The sequence below is a fragment of the Haliaeetus leucocephalus genome, unplaced genomic scaffold (genome assembly GCF_000737465.1).
Source record: "Haliaeetus leucocephalus isolate CR32 unplaced genomic scaffold, Haliaeetus_leucocephalus-4.0 Scaffold1, whole genome shotgun sequence".
NCBI lineage: Eukaryota > Metazoa > Chordata > Aves > Accipitriformes > Accipitridae > Haliaeetus > Haliaeetus leucocephalus.
Window position 1 is genome coordinate 7,333,175 of NW_010972437.1, and position 18,061 is coordinate 7,351,235.

Here is an 18,061-nt window from a genome sequence, read left to right on the forward strand (position 1 = left end):
ATGGCTTTTTAAAAATGTTCACATACTTAAACTTTCTTGTAATCCACAGTAAGTTATTTTAGCCACATACAAGCTATTTCACAGGATCATAAAGATGAGGAAAACCAGGATATGATTTCAGCAACTACAATACAGCGCTGGCTATAAAGGACAAATCAATAGCATCCATGGCAAAGTAACCAAGAGAAACCCTGCCATATGCGTGTGTCCAAGCCTCTAATGATAATGCCCATGCATGTGCAAAAACTGAACCTATTTGAGTTTTTTTTTCCCTGTTGAACAAACTGCTTTGTTTTTTTCTAGCATGAGCAAGTTCTCCTTGAAACACAACATGAATTACTAAATTGATTTTATTGGTATTCCAAAATTAAAATCGTTTGTTGACACAGCTGAGGCTCATTGCTAGTTGTTGACAGTAAACTTTTACGAGAAAACTCAGTTTTTCTTGGTCATTTACCATGAAGGAAGCTGTGCAAATAACATCATTATCTGACTTAAAATTGCTTTAACAAAAGGTTATGGATGAGAGAAGGGGAGTGGGAGGACAAAAGACAAAATTAGATAAAATGTCTGCTTGCTCCTTTTTAATGATATAGCCTAAATCAGCTTCAAGCTTAAGATTAAATTAAACCTCCTTATCCTTAAACTATAATGCCTTTTCAAGGCTATCAGTGCAGACTAGCAGTAAGAGAGAATACTGGCAGACAAAATACGCAAGAAAAAGCAATTATGTAGATTACAAGAGTAGACCACAGATGTTATAAAAGGCTGTCCTGGTTTCAGCTGGGATAGAGTTAATTTTCTTCTTACTAGCTGGTACACTGTGTTTTGGATTTAGTGTGAGAATAATGTTGATAACACACTGATGGTTTAGTTGTTGCTAACTGGCGCTTATCCTAAGTTAAGGATTTTTCAGTTCCCCATGCTTTGCCAGCAAGCAGGTGTACAAGAAGCTGGGAGGGAGCATGGCCAGGACAGCTGACCCCAACTAGCCAAAGGGATATTCCATACCATAGAACTTCATGCACAGTATATAAACTGGGGGAGTTGGCCAGGAGGGGCAGATCGCTGCTCGGGTATCAGTCAGCAGGTGGTGAGCAATTGCATTGTGCATCACTTGTCTTTCCTTGGGGTTTTTTAAATTTTATTTTATTATATTCCTTTTCATTACTACCACTACTATTATTATTGTTAGTATTACATTTTATTTTACTGTAGTTATTAAATCATTCTTATCTCAACCCACAAGTTTTACTTTTTTTTCCCCCCCAATTCTCCTCCCCATCCCCCTGTGGGCAGGGGGGAGGAGTGAGCAAGCAGCTGCGTGGTGCCTAGTTGCTGGCTGGGTTTAAACCATGACAAAGGCCAAAAGTTTTTGCTTACCTGTAGTGCACATACCGCTCAATTCACTTTGCCACTAAAACTCCTCCCAATTCTGGTAAAAACCAAGAACTATAGTACTGTTTGATCATTACCTGCAGCACACTATTTAACCTCTCTTCTACCTCAATCCCTGGCCAGCCAATTAATTATTCCAAGTTATTAAAATAATCAGCTTTGATATCAAAATACCAGGTAACACTACTGGTATGTGCCAGTAAAAAATAGATTACACAATAGTTGACTCATTCTGAGTCAAATCTAGAAATTTCCATCCAGGCAATGGCACTAACTCAACACCACTTGGGGGAGGGGAGGAATCATCAAGGCAAAAAAAGTAAACAAGATCACTTAGCAACATAAGAAACACTAAGCAATAAATCTCCACTATAAACCGCCTAATAGAAGTATGCCACCTTTCCAGAAACAAACAAAAATAAAGACTTACAAACTAGGAGTACATTATTCCAGAAAAAAATGACCCAATATTTAAAAGTTTTGCTACAAATTAAGACATATAAGTTATTTCAAAGAATTTAGAAACAGAAGTTAAAAACAGCTTTCAAACTCTGAATGTGGCCCATGTTTTCCTTTTTCTTTATTAGCAATCAGCCCAGACCCTATGCACCAGTCACCTGTTAAAAGCTGCAAGAAATCTAAATTTTACTGAAGCAGTTTTAAGAAAGGAAACTTACAACAGCAAATGTTACCCATGGTAAAGTACACAAAAATGTCCATTCCTAAAACATAGCTAAACACATACCCTTCTGAAGACCAACCTACGTGTTTCTTATATTGCATCTTATATTTTCCCAGACCAGAAGCATGATGGTTTAGGAGAAAAACTGTCTTTTCACATTGGTTTAAAATTTTAATTTCATAATAAAACCAGACAGTAATAATGGGTATCAGCTGCTTCCTATGTACCATGTACATGGCAATTATCCTACCCAGCATCTTAATCTTGAACTGAACCTTTTTTTGAGGTCAGCTGCTGCCATTTAATCTGAAATTTAAATTAAGGGGATTTTAGAATTTATTTCTGTTGAATTCTCTTCCCACCCACCTTTTCAACTCTCCTCTGTTTTCTCATGACAGAAGTGGTAACCCACATTAACAGCAGAACACAAATTGACCTAATTTTAACATGAAAAATTTGTGTTCTTCAATGCCAGATCAACTTTCCAAGCCAGTACATGTTGCAATCTGACAAATATCTTGTGTTACCACATGGCAGAAGATTGCATCCCATGGGTATGGCAATACTTCAGATCAGTGTTGCTACCAAAAGAACGAATCACTGAACTGCAACCCTGACTCCAACTAATTCACTACAAATTGTTAACTACCCCATTATATCTGCAGTCCTCCTAAGGAAGCAGCGTAACTTAGCCAGACCATAACAAAGCATCTTAAATACTCAGAAGCCTTATTACCAGTAAAAGTAGTGAAACCTAGGGAATATATTCTCTTATTCCCCACTTTCATAATTACCCTTTTGTTGTCATTCTGCAGAAAGGTAGCTGAAGGCTGTATGTCAGACAACAGCTCCAAATTGTTTTGCGTGGTACTGTTTGAAGATGCACCATGCTTTTAAAGTACAGCTTACAAAGCAACATACGTTTTGATAATACACTACAAGGACAAACTGTGATAAACCAATTTTAGATTGGTATTCTTTCCCAGCCCCACCACACACACTCTGCAGACATGCCCTATGAGATCAGCAAGAAATGCAGAAGGAAATTTTTCATTTGTACAACAGCAGTAGAAACAGAAAGAAGGTGTATATGGTAATAAAACTCCTCTCACCAGTTACAACTTTCCAATCTCTAGAAGAAGATAAGAAAATGTTGATTTTTGAAACCTTGCAGCTTTCTAAGTCACAAGCCTAAGCATTTCATTTATTTACCTGAAACTTGCCTAGCTTTTGTGCAAGACAAATTTCTGTATCTTATTTGAATAATAATTCATATATAGAAACTGCATGCCTTAAAACTTCTGGAAGATAATTTCTCCACAGCTTGAAATTCCAAGAAGCTAAAATCCAACTTAAGTTAGCCATTTCTCTTCATACTGATAAACTGAAACAACCAGAGTTTTAACAAGGCTATCTTAAGGGTGTCATTGTAAGGATATGTGCAAATCTAACAAAAAAAAAAAAAAAAAAAAAGTCCTTTAGGTGGTAGCCACAAGTCTGCAGAGCTGCAGAGCCTAAGCTTTGACTTCTGAGCTCAACACTATAATGAAGGCCTGGGAAACTGCTATAGCAACAATCATTCACCTGCAATAATTAAAAAAAAAATTATTTTATGCCTATTAAGTCAAATGTAGCTCAGAGCACTTGAAAGTGAAAATACTTCCTTGTTCCTTCCCTTCCTTAACTACTTCTGGTTTTCCTTAAAAAAAAAAAAAAAAAAAAAAACAAAACAAACAAAAACACACCAGCAGAACAACACACCACCCTTTAGGCCTCCATTTTCATAAGATCCTCTGGGCACAATAATAGTTGTCATAGCTCTTTACACTTTAAAAAGAAAGACTGCCAGGCCTAAGTAATACAGTGTTTCTAACAGTTACTGAAAAAAATAAAACCCAACACAAAAAAACCAACACCTGAAACACCAAAAACTACACACACACACAAAAACTAAAACCCCACAAAACCTCCAGAAGAGGGGTTTTTTTCTTTACCAATACAGTTAGTACAATGCCAGTGTTGTCAATTAACTCTATCCCAGCCAAAACCAGCACAGCTAGAAAGAAAAAATGTTGCTAAATAAAACCCAGTCTACTGGTCTACAGTATGCATAGCAATACTGTGGCTAAACACTGCCAAACAATTAGCAAGTTTCCCATGAAGTCTAACATTTTAACAGGTTGATACATAAACAAAAACTCTAGCAAAGCCATCCTTAGACTTGGCGGAACTGGGAAACAAACTTCCAATGCTAGCACCAACTTTAGCCTATAACACTGAAACAAAGCCAGTAACAGAGAGGTCTAGTCTAATGCCCTTCTCACAGACAGGAGATTCTCTAAGGCAATGAAGTGAAAAGAAACTATAAACACTAATTTGGGACAGGCTCTTGTCTTTGATACACTAAATTATCTAGAAATTACAATAGCTTTCTCTACTTTTTATGAAGACTGGTGAAAAGAATGACAAAGAAATGTTCTAATTCAGTCATCTCTTTCAAGAAGGTCAACAAGAATTTTTTGCACCAGTAATAACATTTTTTAAATTCATAACAAGCCAGGTAGTATTGAACTCTTACAGCTTAATCTAAGTCAAATGAAAATATTTTACACAAAACTGGCATTGAAATCCTCCCACTGCAAGTCTTTAGACCTGCGCCTGTGGAACACAGGCACATCTACCCAAGGTTCAAATCGATACTATTTACACATTTATATAAGCATTGCTTTTAGATTTAACAGTAACTTCCATTTCACTAAGACTTCAAGCAAACAGACGCAACTGGAAGGGCAAAGCTCAGTACAATTTTTATAGCTACGTTCAGGAAGTATTAGTTGCTAAAAACAAAAGCTGGATCCACCCGAAGCTATTTGCAGTGTCGCATTCCATGCTCTAAAGGCAAAAATTCCCTGCAGGGCTGTGTAGAGTCCGACTGTCAGACAAGCCCGACTTGTTTGACAAGACAGTTGTTTGAAGTCGTTAAATTTAACGTGCAGTCATCAAATAGCCAGCCTGGTCTGACTACTGTGCGTAGCAGTCAGTCAACCTTCAAAGTGGATTTCAGCTTAGAAGCGCTACCATAAAATCTCACTGGCACTGGTATTACGGTAGCTAATCCCCTATCCCTAAGCATTATATTTAAAATAAGAACAATCCCTTGGTGTTAAGGCTGAATTAGGCCTACAAAAAGTAACGTTAGGAAATGAAACATGAAATACTGCCTTTAGATCATTGGTGAGTTAAGTCTTAAAACTAATTGAAGTAGTCTACATAGTGCAGAATTGTAGAATATTTCTCAACACTGTTTGAAATAAACTATTCATTGGTGGATTAGAAGGTTTGTTTTAAGGGAGCTTTTTCCTCTTCATGTTTTCAGATATAAAAGGCAACATCTTCAGCACAAGATCTCTTAGTAGCCTTTATTCTGAAATATGTCAAAGTCCCTATGCTTTTTGTGAACCTTTCAAATCTGTAAAATGCCAAAATAAAACCCGAAAAGCCTTGTTATAGCAGCAATACTACAGTTAGAATTAAAGGACTTCATGATAAACTGTTCTAAACTGGCTAAATTGCTGTGATAAATTCAATCAATCAATTCTAATTATCAAGGGCACAACCTTTGGGCACAAATTTTCGTTTTAATCACAATACTAATTTTTGAGTCAGCTGTTGATCCAAAAGAAGAATGGCTCCTGGCAAGTAATTATAAACCTCCTTTTTCAAAATTCACACAAGCATTCTGTTCCATTTCTGGAATTAAAAGAAAAAGAGGGGGTGTGTTTATTTTATAAATGGGAGTTGCAGTGAATCATGACAGAAACAACTATTTTGGGACAAGTTAAAAAATTCCATTTAGCAGAGAGATTTATACCAAAATAAACCTATAGCCATCAATCATGATGAAATTTAGCTCACAAACATTAGAAGTCAAAGTTAATATTTTTCTTCTCTTTTCAAAACAAGAAAAATAATTATAATCTTCCATTAATGCCTTAAGTTAAAGACAATTATCTGACAGCTGTTTGATTTCCTTTCTACTTCAGATCCCCAACAACACCGGAAAAACAAAATGAAAGAGTTTTCTTACTAAAATGGAAGTAAACCCTCTATTTTTCTTTCTCTTGCTTTTTGTTGTTGTTGGTGGTGGTTTTGAATGACAACTCAAGTACAGCCTTGTCGCTTGGAACCAGCATGTGACTGATGCCATCCATGGGATGTAATCTAGTTAAACTGAACTCAGATTTTAACATCTTCACATTTGATAATAAGTACCACTAGGCAAGTTCCACGTACAAGCTGGCATACAGTATTTCAGCCTTCTAGATTCCACTGCACAGGGCATTTACCAGGAATTTTCCATTCTGTGACGTATTACATTCTGTTAACATTCACTTTTCCCATCAAAGTTGACATAATGAACCAACGGTAGTAAAAGCTGGAAGCTGTATTTTAAGCACAAGAGAACAAGAAGCATCCTAAATAATTCAAAGGCAACTAAAATAACATGACGTCAAAAGTCTACAGTGTCAAGATAAGCCTATATTTAATGAAAATTCAAACTATAGCTTCGGAAAGGTTTAGAGTTTATCACTTGATTGCTTTGAAACTTGAAGTTATGCCGTTGTTTTATATGAGAAAAGGGCTGAGTTTTAGCAACAACACACACAAAGCCAGCTTTTGCACCATCAAGTTTCTAACTTTCAGTGTGATGCAAGAGACAATAAAAGTTTAACACAGACTGAAAGAAGCAGGATGAGGCTACAACAGTAAAAAGATGAGCCTATTATTTCACCATATCAACAGCTAAATATTGGCAAGTCTTTTAGCAGATAAAAAGGCTGAGAACTTGTGTACAGCTTATCAAAACGAAGTCTGTGTTTGTTTCAAAGTGTCAAATGATTACTTTACACTGAATTTAAGTAAAGTAAATTCTTATTTCTTTAGCTGTGGATTTAACTGTTTGGGTTTTGTCTTCTCAACCTCACCAGGCCTTACATTAATATTGTACTGCAGCTGAACTATACACTGAAGGTATAAAACCTCCCAAATCCAGTTTTCAAAAGCACCCTTAAAAAAAAAATCAAAGACTCAAAAACTAGGGCATAGCAGAATTTGCTTTACTTGTGCAACTGCTATTTGGCATCCATTGCACTTATGCTGGTACAGTTTTTAAATGATTAGCACGGGTAAATAATGATGTCAGATTTCTGCAAATAATACTTTTGTTCTCTATACTCTGCTTTATTCCCCAGAGCTTTACCCATCCAGTATGGTGAATGATGCAGGATCCTGTGGAGAAAAACCTGTGTGCAGTCATACCTGAGCCACTGTACTCATTGCCATTTTTGAGACTTTTTTTGTATTTAAGGTTATTATACACAACAAATATTAAAAGACCATCGTTTTCATCACAGTTTTTTCTCTCCCAAATTCCAAGTTTGCCCTTAAAAGCATGTGAACACTGCAGATCTAACCAAAATTGTTATTTAAAGAAAAAAAAAATAATTCAAGAACATCAAATAAAACCTTTTCCCTCCTTGCTTCTCAGAACATGCCAAACCATTTAGCCTACAGTTCCCATGAAGCTTCATTCATTTATCAAGAAAATTGTTCATTCCAGCTAGTCCTAAATTCAGCAAAAGCACAGGTAAATGAATACCAAGTTTTATACAATTGAATGCATTAGCCAAACATTTATTGACAGAGTTGGTGAGGCGACTTACAAGCAGCCACTTTCTACAAAAAAAGCCACTACCACAACAACTTTCTACAAAACTTTGGAGGATTACGTCACTGGAAACTCTGGACTGATGCCCCACACACATCGTCAGTTAACTTTTCCAGTCACTCTTCCACAGAAGCCAAGCATTTACTCATTACTTTTAGAACAAGAAGTTTCAATAACTTTTAAAACCTTTTTTTCAGTTCCTAAATTCTCCTTCAACATTCCAAGTGAAAACTTGCAGTAAACCATATGAAGGTACTATGTTTCCCTAAAATTATTACTAATAATCTTGCTATCTTATTCAAGGAGTCAAACTCGAACTGCTTCATTTTCACTTTGCTTTTCATAGATGTTTCAGCATTAATGCTAAATTCTTCCTTCCAATGCGAGTGTTACCTTTTCAACCTCTGCCTTCGCTTCCTTATTAGTTTTTAAATGTCTTATGGGATACTCCTACAGGTTCTTAGGCAGTCTGGTGAATGATAATTGACAAGAGTACCAATTTTCCCTACGTGAATAATTAAAAGCAAACTCATTCACTGTTTTCATCCAGACTTCAGGAATATGTCCTCAAAGATTTGTCTTCACCCCTAACACCCCCCACAACTACAGTCTAAAAGCCAGAATTACTAGGACTGATTATTTAAATAAAAGTGTATTTCCTAGGTTAAACTGCTAACCATTAGATAATTAAAGGTTTAGCATCTACTTTGATTTTATGCTCTCTTTGTGCTATGTAAGAGTGGTATTTAACCATGAATTTATTTTGAGGTTTTGTTTGTGCTTCCCTCAAATGTCCTTTAGATAAAGCATTCAAAATCCTTTAAAGCCTTTGGAATTTAACCTCTTAAATATCCTCACTGTTTTAAAATATGCTCTGCTTTTAGATACTAGTATAATTAGCCATTCTTACAGTTAAATTTAATTCCTAATTTTACACAGCCATAGTTAGCAGTGTTACTCAACGGTCAATTATTTAATTCCACTTATTCCTATTGCTTACTATAGGTACATGCAATCATCAATCATAAATCAGACAAAAAGTTTATCATAAATGCTTTAAATATCAGAGAAAGCATCAACGCATACAAATATTTTATCAGCACAGAAATCTAACAGCTAATGTTTAGATTTGCAGATGCATGGAGAAACCTTAGTGAGATGTCAAACTTAAAACAGCGCTTATGATGAGAATAATCAAGTATAGTTTTCATTTCTCGGTGTTTCCTGTTGTATCTCCCATCCTCCTCTACTGCAGCCTCCTATTTACTAGAAGATAAATTGGAAAAGTTCTCTGAACAAATCACTTTTTTTTAAAAATAAGATGCTTATCTGTACTGTTGAGACGTGTGCATGTTTTGGCGGGTTTTTTTCCTTCTTATATGCATTTCTTTCATCAAGAAAAGCTCAGTAATTAAAGAAGCTCTTCTCTCTTCTATGGCAGCTGTTCAACCTTTCTGAAGCCTGTAAATATTTTAACAGTATCTATTGTCAACATTTGGATTCAGGCATTAAGCTACAATGCTGTTCAATGGGCAGCTGGTAAGCCTTTGTCCCATTTCCATATTACAGCACAAACATACTGCATATTTGAGTTGATTCTACAATATTCTTTTATCAGGACACATGCTATCCCCATATCTGAACCAGATGACCAAGTTCAAAGTGCCATAACTCAGATACCACACAACAGCCCACTGTTTGTTAAACTCACTCTTATATTAGTCCACCAACACACAGAACCAGAAGCCTGTGTTTCTAGCTTTGTGATAAATCATTCCATTTAAGACATTTGATTCTTTCATTTCAGTAAAAGCTTAATCTGAAATACATTTGTTGGTATGTTCAGAACGAGATGTTTCTCATTAATCGTGTAAAGCACTAATCCACTGTCCTGGTTTCAGCTGGGATAGAGTTAACTGTCTTCCTAGTAGCTGGTACAGTGCTATGTTTTGAGTTCAGTATGTGAAGAATGTTGATAACACTGATGTTTTCAGTTGTTGCTCAGTAGTGTTTAGACTAGAGTCAAGGATTTTTCAGCTTCTCATGCCCATACAGGGCACCTGACCCAAACTGGCCAACAGTGTATTCCATACCATGTGACGTCCCGTCTAGTTTAGGAACTGGGAAGGGTGGGCGGGGAATTGCTGCTGGGGGACTAGCTGGGTGTTGGGTGGCGGTGGGTGAGCAATTGCCCTGCGCATCATTTGTACATTCCAATCCTTTTATTACTACTGTTGTCATTTTATTAGTGTTATCATTATCATTATTAGTTTCTTCTTTTCTGTTCTATTAAACCGTTCTTATCTCGGCCCAGGAGTTTTACTTCTTTTCCTGATTTTCTCCCCCATCCCACTGGATGGGGGGGAGTGAGTGAGCGGCTGCATGGTGCTTAGTTGCTGGCTGGGGTTAAACCATGACATCCACAAACCTGTGGACATGTAGGAATTTCAACTTCATGCTGAACACCGGTAGAACCCTGAATCTTACAGCAAAAGCACAGGCAAACTTCATACACTTCTTTATCTAGAAGTAGCAGCTACATATATGTATTGGCAAATATATTATAGAATGATAAGAAACTAAAATAATTTTTCCGTAGCTTGCAAAGTGTTATGGTTTTCTTACACCTCTGTCTGTTTAGATTTATCTGCTGTCTCATTTCAGTCTGAAGTTTGCATTCTCTGTGGCAGCGTCCCTGTTCTGTGTGTGAACAACCAACAGCACGAGGTCACTCTGGTCCATAATTAAGGAAGGTAACGGCTATTATAAGTTAAGACATCTCGTATATACACATCAGTTATTTATATGAAAAGTTCTATATTTGTAAATATTAGAATTATGTTAGTTCTTGGACTCAGACATCTCTAAATAGCAGACACTAAATTCAGAATTGATAACCAACTGTTCTTGTTTATCTATATCCATTCTTAGTTCAGCATCTCATAAAGACAGAGCAAAGATATTTTCACCAATGCAAGGCCACAAGTGACTTGTGACATGCTCCTTTACAAGTTACACTCTCTCAGAATGCAGAGATTTATTTAAAACAATCTGCAGAAAAGATATTTTACACAGCAATTGTTTAATAAAGCTTCACGCACTAGTTTTAGCAGTGGCATGAATTTACATGACTGACTTATGAAAAACTACTTTTACTGAAGATTTGGTTTGCTCAAGCATTCATCTAGCTCTAAGCTGAATACTTCTTTATCTAATATAACAAAGGCAACATATAGCGATGTGACATGAATCACTGCCAAATCAGCAATTGCACAAGGAGGAAGACAAGTGCAAGCTAAGTCAGGATGAGATCATACTTGGGAAGCAAAGGTCAGTGTTTACACGGGGCTTACAGTTTAACGACAAAGATTATATTCTTATTGAATTACATGTGTCTCATCACCACTAAGCATAATTTTGCTAAAACCACATTTCTTTGAGTATCATTTAGGTGAACAAATTCAGTTCATACTGCTTTATACAACCCTACAGTAGTCATGTCTCAAAGCTGATCTGATCATAAGCTTTTTTGGTTTATTTACAAATACTCTCCAATTTTATACAGGGACAGAGGTTAAAAACCCCTTACAAGCAAAAACTCACATTATTTAATATAAACTGATGAACCATCCCTTGTAATTTCATAATACTCTTCCGGAAGGTATACATTTGCTGTCACTTGCTGAATATCACATTAAATGCCCCGATCTTTTGATGCAGGTGACTGAGGGATTCAGCTGAACTATAAAATATTACATGGGAGGCAGTACTTTGTAAAACAGTAGTGAAGGGACGATACAGCAAGACACCTTTTGTCAGGGACAGCTAGTTAGTGGGTCAGCTTAGCAAGACCATAACACCACACACTGAGAAAACTGGTATGTTCTTACTCCAAGCCAATTTTTTGGACTACCAAGATCGCCCTCTCTTTATGTTAGTTTTGGCCCAAAGCAAGGTGGCTGATGCTAACAGAATCCCCCCCAAGGAGAAAGGCTTGAAAGGCTCCAAAGGCACATAAATTTATTCTCACAATTCAAGGTCAAATTTATCTCAATTCTATATAGTATGTTAGGATTAAGTCACGGTAACGGGGAATGAAAGGAAGTTATTCTCTTTCACAGACTCAAGTTCTGACAGCACAAAGTACACACTAATATAAATTACCTGTTTAGATCTCATAATGCGAATGTAAGTTTAACTCAAGCCAATTAAATGCACATTTATATGTTAAAGCTTCAGCTTCTAAGTATTTGCATTGCAATGGTCTTCCGATGTAGACAGCCATGTAATTACAGGAAAGCTATCACAGCTAGCACACCACAGTTTGTAGCACTTTACTCATCACAGCGGTCCTGACTAACACAGAAATCATGATTTCTCCCAAGACCACTTATTTTTTCATTCAAGTCGTCTTCTGATTCCTGTAAGGCAGCCTATAAGGACCCCAGATAAGGAAAAAATAACTCAAAAGTAACAGGACTTTAACCACTTTAGGACATTTTTAGGATAATGCATGAAGTCACATTTAATGTTCTCTTCTGTCTAGCTTTTCATCTAGTGCTAGAAAATGCTCTCCTATAAAAAAGTACCACATTTCTTTCTATGCTACAGTATTAAACAAGAAAATATTTATAATATATAGATATCCATCACTATGCCAGGGAGAAAACTACAACACATTTATCTCACTACAATCAGATTTTGTAAAAACAAACAAGAAGTACAGCACAACATAAGAAAGCACATTTAAGATGACAGCTTATACACAAGTCTGCTGCTCTTAAAACAGCAAGGGATGTGATTATCTCAGCTATCTGCATTAGTAAAGACCAGAATGTTATGATTAGCTTTAAAACTGCTAACACACAGAGTCCCTACTGTATTAATGACCCTAAGATTGAATGTTCCCTCTTTGAAATGTGAAGCACAGGCTAGAAGCTAGCTGAAGAACAGACTCACAGCTTTCCCTTCAAACTACTATATCACCTACAAAACAAGGCAGTGTTTAAATGAAATCAGGGCTTTACTGAAGACAAAAGTGTAAGAAAAAGCTCAGAACCACTATAAAACAATGAAAACTGAAGATTTTCTGAGGTGCACATGGCAGCTAAGTGCCTTTGAAACCCTTTCTGAAGCCAATTGGGTTGTTTGGGTTGTTGGGGTTTTTTTTCTGATATAGAAGAAAAATCTCTTTGCATATAAAAGGGTATCTGATCACTTTCTGAGTAAAATAAAAAATATCAGAAATCCTGACATGCTTTATGTCTAAGAGTCTGAAATATCTACCAGAAAAACTAGAGGAGATGAAATACACATAGTTAAAATCTTACAGATAAGAGAGAGGTTGAACCTCTTTAGTTTGAATCTGCAATAACAGTTACTTCAGAGGATTATAAAACACGGATTAATTTTGTATACTGATACATAATTAACATCTAAGAAAAGGTTAATCAACTAATATTACAACAGTAATATTATTACAGCCATGCTAGTCTAAGGCCATAAGGCAAAACTGGTAGAGATTACCTCAGTCACATGAACATGAAAAGGTCACAGACACACATGAAAGCATGTCCTTTCCCCAGACTACTTCATTCACCTAATAGAGCTCTTCTGCTGTACACTTAACGTTAGTAAAGCATTTTCAGGTATCTGCTGCATATGCACTTGTATAAGAAGTGTTTCATGCTCCTGTGTACATTATTGAAGGCTTTGAACGGACACTAAATATACTTGATACTACCATTGTCTACCTAGTCTACTGGAGAAAAATTTTTCCTAGCGAATTCTGTAGAAAGGACCTGTGTTACCTATTCTACACATAATTCAATTATCTTAAAATGCACGCATTCCTACATTTGGATGAGATGACAGCAGCTTACATCCATATCAATATTCAAATGAATAATAGCATTGTACCTTAACAGAATTGAACAGAAAAATAAACCCCACCATTTGAAACTGAAAATCATCAAAAAACATGCCAGCAAGTTGCATCCTTAACAATGCTTTCTTTGCAGAAAATTTGACATCATCATTTTAAAAAAAGAAAAAAAAAACTAAAAAAACAATGAAAAACTCAAGGCTGGAACAGCTCGGACTACCAACAATACAATGCTGCGACAATCCCAGTGACTCAAATCTAAACTTCACTAAATTTAATGAATTTTTTCAGCCGCTTCCATGCAACATCAGAAGCATCATAAATCATGTCTGGCTGCTACTTTCACAGGGCATCTTAAACAGCAGACTGTAATCTGCAGCTTTGTAGCTACTGCCCTACAGGATAGCTTTTAGGGGAACAGAAGCAGAAAAAAAAAAAAATCCAAAACCAAACCCCAACCTTAGATTAGAAAACACCAGATGAAAAACAACTGAATACCAACTAAAAATGAACTTTTGCAGCCACTCAAACATACATCTTGAAAGAAAGAAAAAAAAGAAACCAGGTCATACATGGTGTCATCCAAAGGCCGCTTCTGCAGAGATCCTAGGTTACATGATGCTGTCTGCCCAAAATCTCCAAGTGCTAAACTGCACAAGAGGCAATGAAAATGGAGAAATGCCTTCCTAATGTTACTTTGCACAAAAGTAATTATTGCAACTGACACTTGACACTGCCAGAGATGTCAAGTGATCACAAACAAAAGTCATGACCCAGGATAGATGGTAAGATGGTAACACAGCATTATCCATCACTTTAAAGCTGTGAAAAGCCTTGGTGCTGTAGCACAGGGTGCTATATTTAACATACAATCATGAAGGACCTGATGATCTAAAAAAGACAAGACAAACAAGGCTACTTATTAGTAACAATCTGAAGCATCACACAAAAAAGGAGCTTGTATTTCAGTTTCTTTAGCTAACAAGACTGCAAAAGCTAGTCACATATTTGGGATTTGTGGCACAACAAATACCCCCTTTACTCAACTGTGACTCTCCAGCAGTTTTTGTAGTTTGGTGAAATTGCCTAGCTTTCCTTCCCAGGATGTCAGCCACAACAAAGCCATGACAATGCAACATACAGGATATGATACTACACTTCACTGGGCAGTCCCAGGTACAAAGAGACTTCTCCCTAAACCGCTGTAACCTGTCACCTGTGATTATTTATTGCTACACCTTCACATTGTGCTAAATGCTCCAAGGACAGTACAGCACACAGATGTTTTCAATACATGACTGAACAATCTAACTTACATTAAGGGTTCACAACATTTTACATCCTAACACCTAGCTTCTTCAGTTCCTCTTAACTTCACCAAACTTAATCCAAGATGAAACACTGTTATGCTCGATGCCTGCCTCAAGCAGAATGAGATATCATTTTAACCTGAACAAGTTAGGGGAGAGAGAGAAAAAGGAAAAACCAGGTTTGTGTCTAGGACTTTTTGAAAAAGTGAAAACTTCTTTTTGGAGTCACTCTAATTGCCTTCAAATTTTGAAGACAAGCTATTTTATTTTAAAAATATATATATTTTCCTACTTAAGAACAAGTCCTTATCAACATATGAATCCACCTAATTGTGCCCTTAATATATGGGTCTGGAAGAAAAAAAGGCCAAAAAAGTCACTGACAGCTCATGGAGGCTGAGTATATAAAAATTTATATATATATATATATATATTTTTTTTAGTAGTCCATCCTCCACCACCTGAGAGCTGACTACACTGCATATGCATCATTCCCATGAAGAAACTGAACATCCTGCAAGTGATCTAAAGCACAGATTTTAATTAGCACCATTTATGCAAACTTCCTGCTAGCATGTGGACAACATGGAGATGGAAAGCATATAATCTGAATGAAAGGTTCAAGCAAAGGGGGAGAAGATATAAGACAGACAAAAGAATTTTATAAAGAACTAGGGACGAAAGAGACAAAGACCGGCTGGGCAGAGAAATTCAGAGCTTGGCTCATCTCTGCAGCCCTGTGTCTCCCAAAGCTGAGGAAAGCCTGGATTCTTGGAGTCTGTTCCAAGTGCTTTTGTTCTTCTCACATCGATGAACTCACTGGCAAAACATCCATCTCCTCCAGTGCTAGTCCATTTCCTACTGCCATTGGCATTACTACATTAGTTAAAAAGGCAAAGGTCTATGCAAGTATGTTTCAACCCAACAGATCACCCAGGCGGGTAGCAGTAAGAAGTCATACCATACTGTTATGTTTGCACTAGTTTTATTTTTAACTACATATAATCATTAAGGTTGCAAACCCACACACACAAAAACTAAGAAAAGCTACAATTAAGACTATTTTGTGCAGCCTTCATCCACTGCTTTGTGCACTTGTGGTGTTAAGATGGTCTGTACTTAAAGTCACATTTATGCTCTTGAGACAGGCCTTTTCTGGAAATGAACTGGGAAGAAGAACAAGAGAATGTTTGTTCTACCCTTAATATCCTACTGGCTTGAACAGTTAAAGAAACCACGATACATATGAAGCATGAGACTGCAAAGAGAAAAGCTGAAAGAAAACCAGAGAATAAGGCCACCAGAAGCTATCCTTGCCACTGCCACCGAGTTCCCATATGACAGTAGGCCAGTCCTTTCCCCTGCCTTTATGGTAATTTTTTGTACGTTCCTTATTTTACAGATATCTATTTAGATAATCTGCAATCCAATTTGTGTACATATACCTGGCGGCAATTAGGACCTGTGCTTTAAACATACGAATTCCTTTACACTATAAAATGCAAATGGAAACAGGACAGTATTTTAATAACATTCCTGCCAGGTGAAGGAAATTCATTATTATTAATGGAGTACTTAGATGCTACAGTGATAACCAGCAAAGGAAGACTCAGGAGTAACTTAATAAATCTGCTCTTTGGGAAGGCTTTCGCTAATATAGTTTAAATGAAACTGGAGCTGTACAGAAAACAGTAAGTATAAAGCTAAATACTAGACAGCAGTGAATTAAATAGATACATCTTAATGCCATTGCCCTACAAAACAAAGAATTATGTGAACACATGCATTCACATAGTTAAAAGACAGAGCTACAGTAACTGCTTAAGCTGAGCCATGAACACTGGGCAATTCACACCTCACACACAAAAAAGCCCAACCTGAACAGCAAATCAAGAGATGAGGTTGTAAATAGTCTAGTAAGGGCAGTTATATCCTTACAGAAGCTAAGCAAGTCTATGCAACTTCTAAGAAAAAAAACGTGTTAAAAGATGCTACATTTTAAATACCTGACTTCCAAACAAGAGGAAAAAGACACACACACACATCACCACCACCCCCTCACAAATATTTACCTTACTGCAGTAAAGCATCCAAAGTTCATACAGCCTCTCTCGAGATGCCATTCCTTTCCTTCCTCTCTTCGTTGATACCGGCTACTTCTGTTCAAGATCCTACCATGCTCAGTTTCCCAGGTGCTCTTACGCAGTTTTTGCTTTAATATTACAGTTATATCATAACCCGAGAAGAATTCAAGGATGAAAATAACTCCGTCTCAAGTCTCTCCTTTTCGGGTAAACAACGCAGCACAACACAAGCAACTGCAGACAAGTGTCAAGCATGTCCGTTCTTCGCCAGCGCTGCTTCGGTTCTAATCTCTGAAAGTGAAAACATACCCTTCAGGCCTTTGGTGGCGGAGGAAAAAAAACAAATCCGTACTTAAAGCTCACAGACGACCTCGGGAATTACGCGGCGGCAGGTCGCATTGCTTTCGCCTCTGACATTATCACCCCTAAGACGGAGAAGTCTGGTCGCGAATTTCTTTTTTTGCGGGGAGTCCGCGGGGGGGTGTGTGTGTGAAGCAGCAGGGCTGCTGAGAGGGGACGCCGGAGCCCTGAGGGCGCGGGGAGAGGCGGCAGTGATAACGCGGATCCCCCTCCCGCCGGGCGGGCACTGCCGCCCCCCGCACGCCTGGGCCCCGGCCCGGCAGCGACAGCCGCCGCCCTGCTCCCGCCACCCCCGGGCTCCACAGCCGGCCCCGGAGCCCGGCGGGCCCCGGCAGCGACGCCTCTCGCAGATTAGCGGCTGCCCAGGCAGAGACACCGGCCGCGGCCTTTCCCGTCCCCCCGCGGGGCGCGGGAGAAGCCCTGCGCTGCCCCGCCGCCCGCTCCCGGGCGAGAGCGGCTGCCCCGCGCCACCACCTACCGCGCCCTCGGCCTCCCCCAGCTCCCGCCGCGGCGTCTGCCCGCAGCCTACCCGGGCCACGGTAGGTAGCGGCCGGGCAGCGCCGCGCGGCAGGCGGGCGGTGGAGGGGGGCGGGGCCCGCCCCATCGCCCCCCCCC

At 38.1% G+C, this 18,061-nt stretch overlaps 1 protein-coding gene across 3 annotated transcripts in view; it reads right to left on the reverse strand.

Annotated features, from left to right (window-relative positions):
* NBEAL1 (neurobeachin-like 1) overlaps positions 1 to 18,061 on the reverse strand; it is an 86,796-nt gene that overhangs the window by 67,987 nt on the left and 748 nt on the right. For 2 of the 3 annotated variants that reach the window (XM_010565473.1, XM_010565464.1), the window contains exons 1-2: positions 17,925 to 18,000; positions 17,075 to 17,377 (exon numbers count right to left, since the gene is read on the reverse strand). In XM_010565473.1, coding sequence (XP_010563775.1) covers positions 17,075 to 17,125 — 51 coding nt within the window. In that variant the 5' untranslated portion in view covers positions 17,126 to 17,377; positions 17,925 to 18,000. Of the gene's footprint in view, positions 1 to 17,074; positions 17,378 to 17,924; positions 18,001 to 18,061 lie in introns of those variants that run through there. The other variant, XM_010565456.1, reaches the window with a different exon arrangement.